The sequence below is a fragment of the Tasmannia lanceolata genome, unplaced genomic scaffold (assembly GCF_043159265.1).
Source record: "Tasmannia lanceolata isolate RefF3 unplaced genomic scaffold, GAP_Taslan_0.1 ptg000011l, whole genome shotgun sequence".
Lineage (NCBI taxonomy): Eukaryota > Viridiplantae > Streptophyta > Magnoliopsida > Canellales > Winteraceae > Tasmannia > Tasmannia lanceolata.
The window spans coordinates 2,040,626-2,060,874 of record NW_027518688.1 but is presented as its reverse complement, the minus strand read 5'-3'; the positions used below and the strand labels follow the sequence as shown (position 1 = coordinate 2,060,874).

Below are 20,249 nucleotides of genomic sequence, written 5' to 3'. Positions count from 1 at the left end.
AATGAATCTGAGACCCACAAGAATGATACATCAGATCAACCTACTATGGACAAGATGGCTGCAATGAAGCATAAATTATTGAAAGGTATAAAGAAAACCATTTTAAAGTCATTTATAATCAGAAGCATGGCCTCTAGATTCTGATGAGATGTTCAATCCTGTATTAAAGATGAATATGGTAAGACCATTTTATATCTGCAAATCAATGATTGCAACAGGCAACTCCATAAATTGATGTAGAAAATGATCTCTTAATCTTAAAAGGGCAATTGATAGAGGAACTCGATAGCAAGCCACTTGGTTTGTAGTAGTATTAAAAGCCAACGGAGGTGATATTCAATGTATCTGGGATCAGGAGCTCATTAGGCTAACCCGATACATGTGGTTGAGAGTTTCAAAGGGGGTTTCTGATGTCGCATTTAAGACTTAAGGAACAATAGAAACAGTTGAATATGAGATATTTATGCAATGCTACTTTAAGGGAGTCGAGACACCTATCATTCAAAAAAAAAAAAAACTTGTTAGTTGGTTCAATGAATAAGAAATGAAAAATAAAAATAATATAATGATGGTTCGATTTGAATGTCCAATCAAACCGATCTCTCTAGGGTTTAGAATCCCCTTTCCTATATCCTATTTAAACTATTTTTCTCTTTTTCTATGATGCTTCTTTCTTCAAAAGGTTAGGTAGAATATTTCTAATTATCATAAGTGCATTTTTTTTTCTTTTCAGTGTAGACTGTATTCAATGCTCTTCAACCTTTCATTTGTCATTGACTAGAAATGCATCAATCATCTCTCCCCATCTCGCTCCCTTCTCTCTTCTTCCACAGGGATTCTAAGAACCATATAAAATTTTCCCTGACTAACTAGTAACTAGCATACATGCACATTTTAAAAATAATTACTGACCTGCCACCATGCAGGCCCTGGCATTGTGAATTGGAAAAAGTTTCGAGCACTACAAACAATTGAGCGAGTCTTCCCAGGAGCCATTGGTATATTGAAGGAACAAATCCATATTTTCCATTTTTGCTCACCCAAGATGGGAAGCTTTGTGTCAATCTCAATCCTGGAAATAGCATATTCATTGGTAAAATATAATATAAAACACAAGCTAATAAAACACGTAACCCAAAAAATAACTGCATGGAAAATTACTAAATTAGTAAAGAAATTTTAGGGTAAATAAAAATTTGATATAGATTCACGGCCATAATATCCCTTATATTGCATGTCCAACCAAATAACTCAAACACATACTCTTAAAACTAGAGAAATTCTATACATAGAAAGAAAACAAATAAGAAGCTATGGTTTTGGGAAGAGAGAGAAAAGTTTCTGAAACTAGGCTTTTCAACTTGGGAGACGAGAAAATTGGGGAAACCAGGGTTTCGGGATGCTGGAGCTGTTAAGGAAACTGTACTTCTATCGTATTGCCTGAAGATAGCCTTTGAGTCTTGATCACCTATGCTCAGGTACCATGTTAAGCCTACTTCAATTACGTTTCGCGATAAGAATAAGAAAGAGAAGATAAAGTTGGTGGAGTTTGATAAAAACACATTCCACACGAAACAAAGGGATCCAGATGACTATCAGGGACGTTTTTAGAAGCCGGAGGAATATCCCTCCAAGAGCTTATGGGTTTCAGCAATCTCCAGGCTTTTTATGCGAGGGTGGAATCAACCTTGAGCGAGTTTCAGAGCCTTATCTGTCTTGCCTAGATGGAGGCTACTCTGTCATGGAAGTTTTTGAATCGCTTGGGATATTTAATCCTTGCTGCAAAAGAATTCTATTTTCATTTGGGCAGGATACCAACTCGGAGAGGCCCCAATGGTCTCAATGGCAAGGTTTTAAATTTCGATCGAAATCCGAAATTTCAACCGAAATCCGAAATTTCAGATTTCGGTGAAGACCGAAATCGAAATCAACTATACCCGAAACAATACATTATTTCGCCGAAATTTCGATAATTTCGCCAGAAATTTCGGAAATGGGTGAAATCTCAAAATTTTTAACCCAAAAAACTGATTTTTTTAATAATAAACATCTCCTTTCATTAGAATCACAAGTTCAACAATAGGTTGAAACCCTTATTTTCCACAAATTTTTTATTTCAAGTATGAAAACCTTCTTCTCTAGATTTTGAGTTCAACAATGAGGGTTTCTCGGCAGCCATTGCTCTTCGGAGATTTATGTGGGTGATTACTGCCGAGAAGAGAGGAGATGATGATAAAGATTACTACCAAACTCACTTGTATTTTCATAATATTCACAGTACCATGTTTTGATAATAACACAAACTCACCTTGTATTTTATATTTTAATCACGAGCTTTGCGAGGCAATTTCTTGAAAAATAAACTTCCAGGGTAAAAAGAGTAGTCTATATTACATACACAGAAGAGGCGGTGGCCTGGAGAAGAAAATGGGCAAATATCACCGGAGAGAGAGAGAGAGAGAGATAAGCAACCCAACACGTTACTCACACGGAAACACGTGGCATGATAAGGTTTACATGTGGCGGGATTTTTGGTGTAACTTGAGGGATGTGAAATGGCAAAAATGCCCCAGTGAAAATGGACAGAATCTGGAGATTTTGTATAAAAGGGCATGGAATTTTTGACAAAAAAAAAAGGGGAGTATAACACGTAGAGGACCGGCATTTCTTAATTTTTTTGTAAAATAAAGTAATTTCTAGTCGAAATTTCGGTAATTTTGGACGAAATATAATATTAAATTTTAATTTAATTAAAGAATCTGTTTCCCGAAATTTCAGGAATTTCGACCGAAATTATATACGGCGTATAATATTACTTTTTTATTCTAATACAGTATTTCGAACGAAATTTCGGCATTTCGGTCGAAATTACAGTTTTGCGGGTCCGAAATGCATAACGAAACTGAAATTTAAAACCTTGAGCACCCATCGAGATTGCAAAAGGGTTCTTTGGGAAGTATGGAGGACTGGGATACTAGGGGGAGGAGGTTGCATTTTAGTGCTAGGAAGGTTCCTTGTCGGCGAGCTGTGGAATCATGTCGTAGGCCTTTCTTGAACAGGAGTGACTGGTTATGCTCAAAATGTAATTACAGAAACTTTGGTACACGCACCTTGTGGAGAAAATGCTTGGAACCTCGTAATAGAGAAAACCAAAACTTAGTGTGGAGACCCAAACAGGCCCAAGTAGCCTCCCGCGAAGAGGATCGAAGCCTGGATTTTCCGGTAGTAGAAGAAAGAAAAAGACATCTTAAAAGCTGTCTTATTGGTAGCTTGAAATCTATGTTGCATGGATTCTTTGCCCCCCTATGCCGAATCAGTGTCGACACGTCTCTGCATCCGAATCAGACATGGATTCACGTGGGACACACCCGGATTCTTGTCGTAGCCGTGTCCGGCACGAATCCTGTAATCCTGTTTTTTTCGGGCGAATCCGATTCTTCTTTTTTTCTTTCGAAATGCGAATCCTGTATATTTACCCTTTAAACATATTTTCTTCTTAACTTTTTTTATGTGAAAGCACGACCCATACTCTTTTAATAAAAGCCCTATCGCCTCGACCCTCGAACATTGGCCCCCTTTCTCCTTCAACTCTCTTAATATTAAACTCGCCTTAACCCTCCACCCTCAATTTTTTCATGCATATATATGCATAGACATATATTTAAATTTTAAATTTTGAAAATTATATTTTATTTAAAAATTACTGAATCTGAATCCTACTTTTGGAGGTTTGCCGAATCCGATACCTCGAATTCGTGTTGGATTCCGACACGCGAATCCGAATCCATGCAACACTGCTTGAAATCTGGTTCCTGGCTATTACGGGATGTTTGGGCTTGAGCTAAAAAATTCTGGGACCTTCCGGAATAGGAAAAACCCTTTGCTATTAGCACAGTGGAGATCCTTTTCCGCATTGATTCGGAGGCCCAAGCTACATCTATTCTCCGCCGAGGAGGGGAGGGGAGGCTTTCGGGGGATTCCTCTCTTCCCTCCATCCATGGTTCCCGGCATATAATACAGGAGCTAGAACTGTTCGGTTTCGGTTTTATAATATTCCACTTCATGCTTGGTCCTCTGCCACGGTGGAGATTCTTGGCTCGCATCGGGGTCAGGTTCTAGAGACCCAGCTTTTTGGAAATCACACCCATTGTTTGACCTTTGCCTCTGCCCTAGTTATATCCCCTCTGTGGAAATCCATCCCTCATTCAATTAATTTAATGGTAGATTCCTCTATGTACTCGGTGGGGTTAAGGTAGTGTCTGAAGATCGAATAAATTCTCTGGCTTTGTCGGTAGTGGGAGATTCCAGTAGTAAAGACAATTTTCCATTTTTGGGGAATTCTGATGAGTCTCCCACCGATAAAGAGTCACCGGCAGTGGTCTGCCCATCGTAAAAGGTGGCATAGGTCACTGGGCGTGAATTGGAACCAGTGGTCCCCCTTTCAAATTTTGAATTACCCACCTACCCGCCTGGTCTCCCTGAGCTTGTCACTGTCTCGTTAGGTAGTAGGGAGGCTAAGTTGAGGGGACCCGTGACTCTGCCAAATGCTCCAAAGTCAGTTAGGGTTGTGCCACGTGGCACAAAAGGAAAGGCGGGTAGAAAGGATATTGTGGACTTTTTCAGCTTAAAATCAGCCGAGGAGCGGAAGGCTTTAAAATTAAAAAATAGGTTCTTTAGAGCGGATTCGAGCTCAGATGTAAAGAGTACTCGTGCGCATAAATGCAATATCAGAAGAGGCTCTGGACCGAATGCTTGCCTCTTGGCTACCCATGGTGGGCTATCAGCTCTGAGCAGGAAGATTAAATGTGTGTATCTTAAAAAGGAGGTTAGGAAGAAAAAGCCTCAATCGGAAAGTCTCCATGAACTGAGAATCTTGTAAACAGCGCTTGGTACGAGTATGACTGGAACAACATTTTTTGATGATACAAGAAGCGTAATGAAGGGAGAAACCTCCATGGTGGATGGGGACTTAGATCTGCTAAAAACTCTCAAATATAATGAAAAATTGGCGAGGAAGGAATCTCCTACCCTAAGTGAGGTGTTAATTTCTCCTCTTAAGAAGCAATGGCTGAAAGAACGGGCAGAAGTTCGCCAAAGCGTGGGTATGTCCCCTTCCCAGGTCACCTTGAATAGCGAGGAGGAGCTTCATACGCCCCTTCGTAACTTGCCCATTTTTAACAAGATCCTAGAAAAGGAAAGGCGAACGCAAAGGCGTTTATGGGAAGAGGAGAAACATCTGGCTATTACAAAACTGGAATCTAAGCGCGCAACCCTGGATGAAGATGGGCAGGGATTGGGGCTAGGTAGCCCTGAGGTGGAAGAGGGTCAAGTAGGGCAGCCTAGTGAATCAAGTAGACAAGACAAAGGTAAGGGAGTCTTGGTACTGACTGCTGTGGAAGAACCTGAGCATCCAGAATTGGAAGATTTTAACGATTTTCTAACAATGGGCGATGTATTTGGGATCTCCTACTAGGAGAATCTAGGAACAACAAGAGAAATGATCCGGGCAATGCAAACAAGAGCTGCAGATGATACAATAGAAAGATTTAAAGAGGCTAAACCAAAAGTTGGATTACAGGATTAAAGGACCCACTTTGAGAGGTGAAGAGATGTATGTTTTAGGGACTATGTGTTGTCTTCCAAGGATTTCAGTAAAGGAGTAATTGCAAGTGGTGGAGTAGTGCATAGGGCTTTTGATTTCAATCTATTTAGACATGATGTTTCAGAGTTATTTAATTGTACAGAGACAGGTTGGGAAGAGAATGATTGTAGGAAACTCAGAAGTCGGTACTAAGATTGTGGAAATTGTGACGATGGTTTCAATCCCATAGGTCGAAGGTAGGACAATTGTTAGAAAGAATTCTTGAAGGGTCATTCTCTGCAAAGGTAATTCAAGATCCTAGTTCAGCTAAAAGAAAGTTGTAGTCTCACGTTAGCTTGAGAGATCAAGGTCTTTCGCTAAATGGAGGCACTCTGGTCTGGGAATTTTCATCATTGTTCAATCATGGAAACGAGGTTCGGAAAAAGGTTGTGGGATGAACATCTTAAAATATCTAATGGATAATTTTAGAAAGGAAGGATAGAGGAGGGAAAGGGATAATTTTGACCTTTTGCTCTGTGTATACTTCCTTGGTTACAAGTATAATGTTATTCTCTTGTAATGTAGGCTGGGACTATGGTCCCGAATGCTTTTTGAGAATTAATAAAATATGTCAACTTTCAAAGAAAAAGCTAGAGAAATTCTAAAAGTTCTTATCGGTTCAAAATCAAAGATTTAAACTGAATATAAATCACATCAACCAAATAGAAGGAACAATCAAGTACTCTGAGTAATCATGAATGACAAAGAATGAATAAATGAATGACTCCTTGAACAGTTGTTATATTGTTTTTCAAGCTGATGAGATACACATGTGTGTAACATGCACATAAAAGTTTTACCTTGAGAGTCTTCAAGGACTGGGAGTTAAATGTAAGCTGGCATTGATTTTGATCTCAATTTACACAGACCATATGTCTTTAGCTAGTCCGTCCCAAGGTTCAAAATTCACAGTTGACTTAAAAACTCCATCATGTTACACATTTTGGCAAGAATCCAAGCATTACTTTCTTAAGTAGGCAAGTTGACAGAGAGTTACAAAATAATTACAAAGCTATCATTGACTTAATGAGTTTTTATGAGAAACTAGCTTTTATATGAACTATTTGAATTTATGATATCTTGCTTTATGACTTTCTTTTCTTTAATGCAACTTTGAGTTGATAACAACTGCATTTTCATAAAAAAGGGAGCTCATCTTTATTTAGGTCTCTACTTGTTTTCATTGCACTAGTCCCATATAATATAAGGTTTATAAGTTCAATATTTTTTTATACATATTTGCTACGTTCTTGGTATTGTCCAAAATTCTCAACATTTTCTAACCATTTCACATAGATCTGCATTCAAAAAAGAAGAAGCAACACATCACTCTGAATGCACATCTTGTGGTTATTTTCATCATGAGAACATGTTTCAACAACAATTCACATTGAATCCATCCAAGCTAACTCCTACAATGGCTAGCACACCCAAGGATCTAGGAGATTTCAAAACTAACACCCCCCAAGGATCTAGGAGATTTCAAAGGGAAAGATAGTTTTTGAACATTTCCTTGTTCCATAAGAAAATCAACTTTTGCATGGAATATTGATTTGAAAGCAACACATCACTCTGAATGCACATCTTGTGATAATATTCATCATGAGAACACGTTTCAACAACATTTCACAGACGCCATCCAAGCTACTCCTACAATGACTAGCACACCCAAGGATCTAGGAGATTTTCAAGGGAAAGATAGATTTTGAAGATTTCCATGTTCCATAAGAAAATCATCTTTTGCATGGAATATTGATTTGGTCACTCTGAATGCACATCTTGCGGTGACTTTCATCATGAGAACATGTTTGAACAATGGAAAACATACACATCCCTTAATAGGAGGTGATCATTTCACAACAGGAGAGAGGTTGTGGTGCTCCACACTAAAAAGAGAAGTTTGTCAGAGGTCAGATCGTCTTCAGCTTTGTTGAGTCGTCTAGACTAGATCCGTATCTCTATAGCAAGTTCTTAGAAAAGGGTATGGAGGTGAAAGAACTGAGCTATCATTTATTTTAATTGCTTTATCACCATTTGTAGGGATTTGATGGTAGACAAGCTTCACTTAGTTAGGCATGGGTATAAGACCTAATAGAGTTTGCCCTTTTATTGCAAAACACTATAGCATTAGGTTAAACCATACATATCAGACAAGGGAGCTTCAATATTTCTCTATTTATGTATTAGGATGTTATCCCTGAACAAATTAAGATTAGTAGAGAGGAGAGGTATTCTGCTTAAAAGGAGAGGGAAATATTCATGTAGCTTAATATTGTCCCAACAATATTCTGCTTTAACAAATTAAGATTAGTAGAGACGAGAGGGATTCTGCTTAAACGGAGAGGGCAGTACTCATGTTACATATTGTGTCAACAAACTCAAGAAGATAACAGTGGTCTCATTCGTGCAATCCACTTGTCCAAGGGGCAGATGCATGGCCAAGACAGTTGATGGATAAGAGCCTCGAGAAACTATGGATAATAATAGGAAGACACTTTCTCTTCCCCACACCACCACCAAAACAAATGAATCATGTTGGAGCATTTTAAATTTAAAATAGTATGTAGAAACCATGGACAAAAGGTTTTAAATGATATAAGAGTTTTTTATTTTTTTTGAAGAAGAAATATAACTGTTAAGACTTAAGAGTTAGTGCCCCAAAAGCCGGTATATTTTGTATTTCCTTTGACTTAAGTATCAATACAAGTTTTATTTCATGACATACATTGGGTTTTATACATTTGAATGTGTGTGATGTACTTGTTTTATGACACATATTCGTCCTTAGGTAGCAAGGTAGAAATGCCATGCTTGAGGATTCACAGATCCAAGGGAGCAAGAAGATATGGTATCTCGGTTCTTTGGAGACCTTAATAGTTCCTGGTTGGGGTAAAAATTGGACAGCTCTTCCTGTATACAACTAGCAACATGCTCGCCTACATCCACGAGTCATGATGTGACTTATCTCAGTCATCTGGGTAGTGGACCCTAAGCAAGAAGTGTGGGTGCGACAATTGGATCGCACACTGAACAAGATCACATTTGAACAACCTGTGGACAAGAGGAGATAAGGTTGTTCTACCAGACAGGACCCTTTACGTGTCCTTTGACCAGAGGGGTCATATTAGTCTGTGGGCCCGTACTAGGGTTTTTAGTCTATCTTATAATGGTTCTTGCTTAGAGTCACATTCGGATAGTGCTAGATCCTGGGACAAACCCTCGAGGCCAATAGGGATACCCAACACGGAATTCTTCGCACTAAATTTTAGGGAAAGACATCTATGATTTGGGTCAGAGCGGTAGGCCTATTAAATAGCCTCGCCAAGCGGATTTAATAAACGGTTTATCAAAAGTTTTCTGAAACACTAGAAAGTTTTATAAATGTTTTGCAAATGCATTTGCGGGCCTTAAATTGCTTGACAAGAATGGTATACCATGAGTGGCTCAAGGGTTAAAAGGAGTCCCCATAGGACTCAACTCTGTAGATGAAGAGAGGAGAAACGACTTGTACATACTAGATGCGGTTAGGGACTTAGGGATATGATGATCTGATGGTCATCTTCAAGGTTACGTCTCGATGGAGGCCACTGACCCAATGCAATTGTAGTTTTAAATACGGAGCGAGATCACAGTGGGGGCCACTATTGGGTTCTGCAGGATCGACCGTCGGATCTCTGCAACAATCCCACTCACAACTCGAATGACCCGCGTACATCCTTTTGTTAGGGTCCCGCATTTTATTAGATTGCACAAACGGATTTGATCCGTTAGATTAAATACGAGGCATACTGACGTAGCCACTACTATTGGCTGCAAAGTTAAAAATTAGAAAGTGTCCTAAGAATGCAATAAGTACATGAAGTGGGTATAAATAGAGTTTCTTTATTTAGTTATTTATTTCCTTCTATATGTGATATTTTCTTGGCTTTGGACTGCAAAGTTCTCACAATGCCAAACCAAGGGGGCAATGCAATGGAGTTTTGGCAAACTATGAATTGCGTCAAGTTTATCTCCTTCATTACTCTCCACTAGGACCAATAAGATCAAACCTAGTTACTGTTGTATCATGTGTTAGATTTCTAGTATCTATCACATGTCTTAATGCTTTTATCTAGTCATTCTATGTATTTGATTATGATTTATGTGGTACTCAAGCACCAAAAAGACATGAGGTGTGCAGTGTGCAGTGTGCAGTGAAGATTTTTGAAATGGAGAGTCCAGAAGAACATGGAACCCGTTCGGATAACCAGAGGTGGAGTCCAGAAGAACAGAAAATCTCGAAGGCTGGAGCAAGTACATGAAAGAAGAAGATCTAAAGATAAGGGGGACTGGAGATGTTGCAGATGCAACTTTCGGAATTTCCGTAAGCGCGATGAATGCTGGAATTGCGGAAAGGTTTGGTCCTCGATGGACTTTAACTTTCCCCGTATTGGAGTTGGTGAACAACAAGATAGGAATGTTACAGCCTCGGATCGGAATGAGAATATAGTGAATGCAGCTCAAACGACCCAAAAAGTCATCGAAGGTCATCCAGAAGCCCGGATATCATCCCTCTGTTTTCAATAAATAGAGCTCCTGAAAACCTTTGGGGAAGAATCCGACCTGGCTGGTCTGGCGATGTTCCAGCTTTGGAAGGATGGCTTAGGAGGAGAAGCGATTCAAGTATTCCCCTGAAGGTGTATAAGATAGATCTACTGGAGGTTATCATCATATGTTCTCCAAGTATGAACATGGAAAGATCTAAATCCAAATGGAAATCGGCTACTAATACACCATTCTTGGAGATGACTACCTGGGCAGAGAAATTTTCATCCTTGGAAACCCTGGATTGGTGGACGATTTCTGGTGTTCCACCTCATGCGTGGTGTGAGGAGAACTTTGCGAGAATAGGGCGGAAGATTGGCAAGATTGTAACCATGGACTTATCTTGTAAATCGGGGCGAGGTTATAAATCAACGAAGATCCAACTAATTACGAGTGCTAACTATCCGGTCTTCATAGCTGTTCCGGTATGTGTAGCCGGGCAAACTCTGTGGGCTAAAGCGGAGAAGAATTCATTCTCTGACTCAGATTTGGATGGAGGAGGACATAGAAGGTGTTTCAATGCCTATAATCCTTCTGAGGTTGATTCAGCCAGCGAGTCGAGCAAGGAGGCGATGTCCGCCTCTAACCTTGAGTCGATTCCTGCAGAATCCATGAGGGTCGAGAGGTTGGGGACGAAGAGCGCGCATGTTAGTCAAAGGGAGGAGGTGGCATGCAATAGCACAGGGGCGCATGTTAGCGTTGGTTTTGAATTTCAAAATGTGGTGACAGATGTCTCGGCCTCTATGGAGCCATCCTGGATGATGTGTCCTATTCCCAATGGATCTAGGTTCGTGTCGTCAGAAGGTCTTAATCAACTTTCACCTTTGCTTTCTCCGTTTCTTGGTTGGCGTAAGGAGACCGACTGTACACAACCGGCTATTGTAGGTCGCATGGCTGATAAAGACAACCCCTGCACGTCACCGAATGGGCTTAGATATGGGCCATTTAATGTTACAGTGGACCCTCTTCGGGGCCCTTTTCGTTTAAAGGGAGTTGGGCTGAGTTATCATAACGGGCTTTTAGTAGATATTATATACAAACTACTCGATTTTCTTAATGGTTCAGAGGCCTAGGTGCCCTCTGATATTATTAATCAGTCCAACGCAGTTGAGGCATGCCGAATCCCCTTGATTTCAATATCGCCTTCTCCCCAGATATCTTTGGCCTCGCAGACTGAGACCATTAGACCTTCGGTTTATCGTGTCCCTCCGCCGGAGTTGGAGCCCAACAGAAATCATAATTTTACTGGCCTGGACTTGACCGAGTTGCATGAAGTGGGATCGAAGCAATCTTCCGAAGTGGTTTCTGTGGCTGGTTTTCCAAATGTTGCAAGATGCGTAGACTTCCAAGATGACCCTGGAGCAAATTGGGTTTCTAATGGAGTTCAGCCCGATTCCTTCATTCTATCAGATCTGGCATCTGGCCCCCCAAATGGTGCGATTTCAGCCTTGGAACTCGGTGTCGGATCTTGGCCTTCCAGTTCTTCGACATTGCAAGCTGGATTATTACAAGCAGATTAGGAGAAGATAGTCTCGCTGGATTGCCCGGAAATCACTGTGCAACAGAATCTACAGCATCTCTCCCCTAATCCAGGTAGCAAAAATTTTTCTATTCATAACCAAGTTGGTTTTTCTGCTCTTTTGTCGAATGTGGAGGTTACAGAGAGGGGCCACTGTTCTACTGAGATCGGAAAAATACCAGTAGGCTGCCCCAGATCTATATCCTATTGTCCCACACTTGGCAGTTCCCATTGATACCTCGTATCTGATTGAAAGCAGTAATGAGAGAAGGCCAGAGTCTCTGAAATCAGCTTCTGAGGTTGAGAATAGTTTGGAGATTGTAATTCAGCAGGAGGAAATAGCTCCTTTGGATTGGCAGGGGCATAGGGAGGAAATGGTGGAATATTTTGTTAATCACTCTCTGGAAATGGGCAACAGATTGGGGCTTGTGTATGCTGGTTTTGATGAGAACCTAAGGGATCTATTTAGAAAGGCTGAGGAAAGAGATTTTACTCTTAGAAACCTTTCGGACTAATCTGAATTGGAACCATCAAGGAAAACGATTCAAGAATTGGCTCGTTTGAGATCTGAAATTAATTATGATGGGTCTCTGAATAGGGGTCAGCGGTCTGGAGGTCTGGAGGTCTGGATAGGGGTAGCAGAAGCTGCCCAAAGGGGAAGAACAAAATTAGTGCTAGTTCGTGATGAAGATCTTAATCTTGGAACATAAATGGGTTGGGCGCCCTTGAAAAACAGGCCCAAATAAAGGAGCTGGTGCGAAAGCAAAATCCGGATGTGATATTCATTCTTGAAACCAAAATGCGCAATATCAATAGAGCTTTTGTCAGATCTATGGGGATTAGACTTGATTGGGATTTCATTTCTTTACTTGCTGAGGTTGTATGTGGAGGAATTCATCTGGCTTGGGACCAATCAAAATGGGAAATGCAACACTCCTGGCAAGGCAGATTTTCATTGTCAGTTTTCAGTCGGAGTAATGGTGATAACACTTGGAGGACCTTCACAGGAGTGTATGGGCCAGTTCGTAGAGCGGAAAAAAGCCTATTTTGGGCCGAACTGATGGCGGTAGGACAGATGTGGAATTTTCCATGGTGTATTGGAGGAGATTTTAATGAAGTGTTGGAAATTAATCTTGACCACTAGATCTTGATCGTCTATCAACTTGACTTTCTTGGGACTCAAGTAACTTGACTTTCTTGGGGCTTAAGTTACCTATTTTCTTGGGACTTAAAGTTACCTACTTTCTTGGGACTCAAGTTTCTTACTTTCTTGGAAGCTTGGAAGACAAGTCTTGACCACTTTGGAATTATGTAATGCTTTTATTTTTCATGTGATAGTGTGTTAGTAGTGCTTAGAAAAGCTAATAGTAATTAAGAAAAGTTAACTTCGGATTTGTAAGGTAGGCTAAGTTTTAGTCCATGTATCTTCTTCATATTTAAGTGTTTTTAGTGAATTTGAAGGGTTTTGAGAAAAGCAACAACTTGGGTTACTTTCTTTGTGTGTTTGACATCAAGAGAACAATCTTTCTTTTTTTTTGAATGATAATCAAGAGAACAATCTTCTTCTCTTGAAACTTATCTTCTCCCTCCAACCTCGTTGGTTTCATTCCAACAAAGATCTATCGAAGAAAGGCTAGGATGCAACAGGGTTTCCCAGTGTATGATTGATTTTTCAGACTTCATTGCCTCCAATGAATTTGTGGATTTGGCTTTATCTGGATCCTCTTTCACTTGGTATAGGGGCTCTAGCCGCAGCAGGCTAGATAGATTTCTTATCTGCCCTCGTTGGCTAGCCTCGGTACTTGATGCCTATCAGAAAGCTCTTACCCATTCTGTGTCGGATCATTGCCTGATTCTCCTTGACCCAAGACTGGAATCGTAGGGTCCTTCGCCTTTTAAATTTGAGATTACTTGGTTGGGAATCCCGAGGATGGAAGAGAAGCTGGGAGGGTGGTGGGTTAGCCATAAAGTTGAAGGTCCAACAGATGTAGTAATCGGGGAAAAACTCTGGTTTGTTAAGAAAAAGCTGAAAGAATGGAATGAGGATAGAGCGAAGTTGTTTAATGAGAGGAAAGTATGGTTGGAAACTAGAATTGAAAACATAACTTCATCAGAGGAAAATAATTCGGCCGGTGATGAGGAAAGGGAGGAAATGGGTAGACTAAAAGAACACAAAAGACTATCATTACAAGAAGAAATTTCTTGGTGGCAAAAGTTGAGGGCGAGATGGTTGAAAGAGGGTGATAAGAATACAACTTATTTTCATGCCATTGCTAGTGCTAGAAGAAGAAGGAACCGAATTGAGTCTTTAGAAGTAGATGGAGCTTTATCCGCTTGCAAAGAACACATCATCTTCGAGATAGTTGGCTTCTATGTTTCTCTTTACTCATCTGAGAGATGTTTCCGCCCTGAGCCTGCTGATGTGGACTTCAATATCTTGGAGGAAAGGGATAGTGATGCTCTAGAAAAGCCATTCGAAGAAGAGGAAATCGAAAAAGGGTCTTCTCTATGGCTAGGGATAGGGCCTAGCCCTGATGGTTTTAATATTGCTTTTTTCCGAAGTTGTTGGCTTGTTAAAGAGGACGTTATAAAAAATTTTCATGAATTTTTTGAGGGGATGGATCTAGACCGTAGTACATGAGCTACTTTTATAGCCCTCATTCCAAAGGTCAATGGTGCATCAAAAGTTTCACAATTTCGCCCTATCAGCCTTGTAGGGTGCTTATATAAGATCCTTGCCAAAGTGCTAGCCGAAAGACTTAAGCGTGCTCTCCCAGCCATTATATCAGAAAATCAAAGTGCTTTTGTTTGCCAGAGACAGATCTTGGATTGCTCCTTGATAGCCAATGAATTAGTGGACTACGCATACAAAACTGGCATGGGCGGGGTGATTTGCAAATTAGACATGGAGAAAGCGTATGATAGAGTTGAATGGGACTGCCTTGACTATCTATTTGGGAGAATGGGCGTCGGAGCAAGATAGAGGGGCTGGATTAGGAGTTGTTTATCTTCAGCATGGTTCTCTGTTATCATAAATAGTTCCCCAAAAGGTTTCTTCAAATCATCAAGAGGGCTTCGTCAAGGAGATCCTCTATCTCCATTTCTCTTAGTTATTGTTGCAGAAACTCTAAGCTAGCTTATAGATAAAGGGAGAAGAGAGGGTTTGATAGAGGGGTTCAAGATTGGCCAATCTGAATCAGGGGTATCGCACCTTCAATTTGCAGACGACACCACTCCTCAAGCACCGCAAGTCCTAAATTTAAGGGCAATTTTAAGATGTTATGAGTTGATCTCAGGCCAAAGAACAAATTTCTCAAAATCCATATTTTTTGCAATCAACATTGACCATCAACAGGTGATGAATCTTGCCGGTATTATGGGTTGTCAATTGGATCATCTTCCAACCACCTACCTTGGCCTACCTTTTGGGAAGGGATGACCTAGCAAGCTTTCTTGGGAACCTATTGTGGAAAGAAGTGAGAATAGGTTAGATCCATGGAAGAGGAAGTTAGTTTCTAAAGGTGGCAGATTAACTCTCATCAAGGCAGTCTTGGCAAACATCCCTATTTATCAGTTATCTATTTTCAAATGCCCCATAAGCGTCGTCAACTGGATAGAGTAGATTCAACGAAGATTTTTATGGGGTGGTGGGGGGGTCCGATGAGAAGAGTCAAGGAGACAAACATGGCTCTCTTGGGAAAATGGTTATGGAGATTTGGCGAAGATCGTTCACAACTATGGACTAAAGTCATTAAAAGCAAATAAGGTGTAAAACCGGGACTATGGGAATCTGGTGACATCTTTGGCAAAAAAGGAGTTACAGTTTGGCGTGACATTCTCAATATCAGATTTCGGTTCAATTTGGGTACGAGATTCAGAGTGTATTCTGGAGATCATATTAGCTTCTGGGGTGATGCTTGGTGCTCTCATGTCCCTTTGAATGTTCTGTTCCCTTCACTCTTTGAAGTGGCTAGTCAAAAGAATGCTTTTGTGAAGGACTGTTTTGAAAGAGATGGGGAAGACGTTAGATGGTTTCCAAGGTTCAGAAGGCACTTCTTTGATAGAGAATTGGATTCTATTACTAGATTTATGGAAATGTTGGAAGGCTGCTATATTAAGCGATCGGGTGTGGACAAAAGGATATGGATCTGGGACTCGACTGGTATTTTTTCATAAAATCTTTCTATTATCACCTATTGCCTCTCTCTGTTGCTCCATCAAGGGTGAGCTTCTTTGGTTGGGCGGCTGTCAGAGGGAGAATCCAGACTCTAGAAGCTTTGCGTAAAATGGGGATGTGGTTGATGGACCATTGCCCTTTATGTATTGAGGCCGGGGAATCAATTGATCATATTCTTATTCATTGCAACATCGCGAGAAAGGTATGGAACGGGATCCTCTCCAGGTTTGGCATATCATGGGTATTTCCATCTTCTTTATCTGAGCTCTTTCAACAATGGGAGGTGGCTCCATGGAGAAATAAGGGAAAGGTGCTATGGAACTCTTGCTTTTTAGCAATTATATGGGTCATATGGAAAGAACGGAATGCTAGGATTTTCGATGGAGTTGCAAAGTCTCCTTACTTCATTTACACTCAAGCAATAGCCATGGTCATCTCTTGGGTGAGAACTACCCCTATGTTTTTATTTGTATCGGCTCATGACTTATGGAAGGGATGGAGGATAATGTGCAATAGTAATGAGTCACAGTTCAAAACTAGGAGGCTCCACCGGCAGGTATGTTCAAGCTAAACTTTGATGGCTCTAGCTTGGGCAATCCAGGTCCTTCGGGGATTGGTGGAGTATTGAGGAATTCTTTGGGTGAGGTGTTATGGTCTTTCTCCAGTCCCATTGGGACGGCGGATTCTAGTGAGGCGGAAGTAAAAGCTGCTCATCAAGGTATAAAGTATATTCCAAGTGAAATATTAAGCTCGTTAATTGTGGAAGGTGACTCAATGAATGTAATTAGATGGCTAAGAGGTGCGCGAGTACCGCCTTGGAGGTTTGCATCCTTGTTTGATGAAATATGGGATCGGATATGTGATTTTGCCATAGTTTTCAATCATATTAGAAGATCGGCAAACCAGGAGGCAGATAGATTAGCTCGTGGTGGGGTGGAGAGGCTTGGATTGGAGTTGTTTGATTTCCTCCCTCGATAATTGTATTTTTCCTTTGTATTTTCTTTTCTCTTTTTTCGCTCTTGTACTTTGGGCTTGACTGTCTCGGTCTTCCCTTTAATGAATTGTTACCATTAAAAAAAAAGGTTATTTATTTCCTTCTAGCTATTAGTTAGTTTTAGACATATATGGCTTATTGCCTTTTCTTATAATTCGAGTCCATGTAGATTAAGAAATTTAGTTCAATTAGGAATAAAAGTTGAGTCTAATTTAGGAATTGGCTTCAAATAATTTTAGAAAGTAGGGATTTACTTGGAAAAGAAGTTAGTGTTTTTATAAAAGCCTAGTTCATGTTTGTTTTATAAAATAAAGAATTTTTCTTCTTTCTTGATAGAGAAAGTTGTTTATCTCGTTCTTCGTGGATTCGAAGAATAGCTCTTCCTAGCTTCGACGAGCGCCCTTCGTGGATTCAAAGGTTTATTCCGATCGGTGTTGACACTGATCAACCTCGACTCGTTCTTCACACTTCCGGCTACGCAATGTGGTATCAGAGCCTTGCTACTTTCCATGGCTTCCCACAGAGAATGAGAAAATCAAGAAATTGTGACGGTGGAGATGTTTAACTCTCTCCAGGCTACCGTTAATCAAATAGCGAAGCAATTCACATGGTTAAATCCTATTGAACGCGAGCAATCCCAAATCGACGACAGTGATCGGCGACGGCACACTCAAGCTCTACATTGAGTTCCACGCTCCGACCCTAGAGTTACATATTTTCCCAATGATGATTACTCTAGCGAAGAGAAATTCGAAGACATCATCCACCCAAGACATGCCCGTGGTTGTGTTCCGCAAACCGCGGCTCGTGATCGCGAATATCGTATTAAGGTGGATTTGCAGCGGTCGAGAGATTTTTTCGATTACATGGAAGTGCTCGAGAAGAAAAAGACAAAACTCGTGGCCATTAAACTTAAGGGAAGTGCTTTGGCATGGTGGGAGCAATTACGACTCTCACATTCAAGGATGGGGAAGCGACCAATCCGGACATGGGCGTGAATGCGTCAAGTCCTTTGTGAGAGATTTCTACCCATTGATTATGATCATATGACTTTTTACACGAGTCAAGCCGTGGTAGAGACACAGCAGACGGCAAAAGTTAAGGTGACTTTGGATCTTCCTGGTGGGACAAGCAAATTGACCGACGCATTTCCAACATAAGAGGATGCGGAGATGTTCTTTCTACTTCGGCAACTACCAAAGTCCCATGTCATGATTCATACGAGTCACCGTTCGAACAACGGATCATGTGCTACAAGTGCAACCAATTGGGTCACAAATTTGATCGGTGTCCCCAAGGTGGTCGGCATACTACACATCTAGCCGTTGGTGATGAGCTTGAAGATGATGATCAAAAGCAGTGTGATATAGAGGAGCATAAAGAGGAGCAAAATAAGGAAGAATACCTCATTTCTACCATTTGTGCTTCCGAGCAATATCATGTGTCCATCAAAAGTAGAGGAGGACCCCAAACCCTTTCAAGTAGAGAGACAATTATGTTTGACACTAAATGGGCCCCTTGTCATATCAAAGAAGGAGAAGAAGAAGAAGCAGATATCCAAAGGTGTCAAAAGAAAAAGAAGCTCGTCGAGTCCAAATCTAAGTATAATGCCGAAAGGGCCAAGCGTCAATTTAGTAAGGTCTTTGAAGTTTGAGTCCTATAACGACATCACCAATGAACTCGAGGTCAAGTTCTCTTCGAGTGGAAGGGAATGACATGGCCACTACTTTTGGCTGCAAAGTTAAAACTTAGAAAGTGTCCCAAGAATCCAATACGTACATGAAGTGGGTATAAATAGAGTTTCTTTATTTAGTTATTTAATCCCTTCTAGCTATTAGGTAGGTTTAGACAAATATGGCTTGTTGCCTTTTCTTATAATTTGAGTCCATGTAGATTTAAAAATTTAGTTCAATTAGGAATAGAAGTTGAGTCTAATTTAGAAATTGGCTTCAAATAATTTTAGAAAGTAGGGATTTACTTGGAGAAGAAGTTTGTGTTTTTATAAAACCCTATGTGCAAGGGTTGTTGCACTGTTCATGTTTGTTTTATGAAATAAATAAATTTACTTCTTTCTTGGTAGAGAAAGTTGTTTATCTCTCGTTCTTCATGCATTCGAAGAATAGCTCTTCGTGGATTCAACGAGCGCCCTTCGTGGATTTGAAGGTTTATTCCAATTGGTGTTGACATTGATCAACCTCGACTCGTTCTTCGCACTTCCGGCTACGCCAGATATAATTATTATTATTATTATTATTATTATTATATATATATATATATATATGTAGAGAGAAAACGGTTTCTACACACAAGTGTAGATAAGTTATCTACACATTAGCTTAAAATACAGTGGGGGGCATATTGTTTGGGTGGTCCAAACCATTCATTTGATTGGCCCTCACATAGATAGGGTGTCCACAAAAAATCAGCTCCATAGGATCATCCCAACCCTACGATTTATGGAGGTAAAATGGACGTGTATAAACCCTTCATGCTTCAAAGGGTTAGGATGATCCTATGGAGTTGATTTTTTGGGCACACCCTATCTATGTGAGGGCCCATCAAATAAATGCTTTGGATCACCCAAACAATGTGGGCCCCCACTGTATTTTAAGCTAGCGTGTAGATAACTTATCTACACTTGTGTGTAGAAACCGTTTTCTCATATATATATATATGTGTGTGTGTGTGTGTATGTATAGTTGTATATATTTAGTGTTAGTTAAATGTTAACTAACAAGTAATACATATAGAAGAATTTTCAAAATTTTATTGGAGCCTTTATTCCCATTGGATGTGAATCAATAAATTATTGGGAAAAATACAGTTATACCCCATCAACTTTCTGACAGAGTCAACGATAACCCTGTAGTTTCAATCTCATCAACACCCCCTGACTTTTCAATGTGTATACCCCCTCAGTTGACGGTCCGTCCACAAATCGAAGTGTTAGGATGATCCTATGGAGTTGATTTTTTGGGCACACCCTATCTATGTTAGGGCCCATCAAATGAATGCTTTGGATCGTCCAAACAATGTGGGCCCACTGTGTTTTTGGTCGGCGGACTAGAGAAGGTTCTCTAGTCGACCGACTAGGGAAGAAATCTTAATTAGCATTGATAGTGTTTCAAAAGAGGGGGTCTACCTTATACACATTGAAAAGTAAGGGGGTGTAGTTGATGAGTTCGAAACTATAGGGTTATCGCTGAATGTGTCAGAAAGTTGAGGGAGGTAACTGTAATTTTCCCTAAATTATTTAATTAGAGAATTAAATAATACTTATTTAATTTGAATTATACTTCTTATAATTTCTTTTTGTGGAACACAAAATTTGAAA

The 20,249-nt window shown here is 40.3% G+C and overlaps 1 protein-coding gene across 1 annotated transcript in view; it reads right to left on the bottom strand.

The window, feature by feature from the left end:
- ACD1 (Pheophorbide a oxygenase family protein with Rieske 2Fe-2S domain-containing protein) overlaps nucleotides 1-20,249 on the bottom strand; it is a 73,734-nt gene that overhangs the window by 3,822 nt on the left and 49,663 nt on the right. Inside the window, exon 5 of the mRNA XM_077390304.1 lies at nucleotides 913-1,072. Within this exon, the coding sequence (XP_077246419.1) occupies nucleotides 913-1,072 (160 nt within the window). The remainder of the gene's footprint in view (nucleotides 1-912; nucleotides 1,073-20,249) is intronic.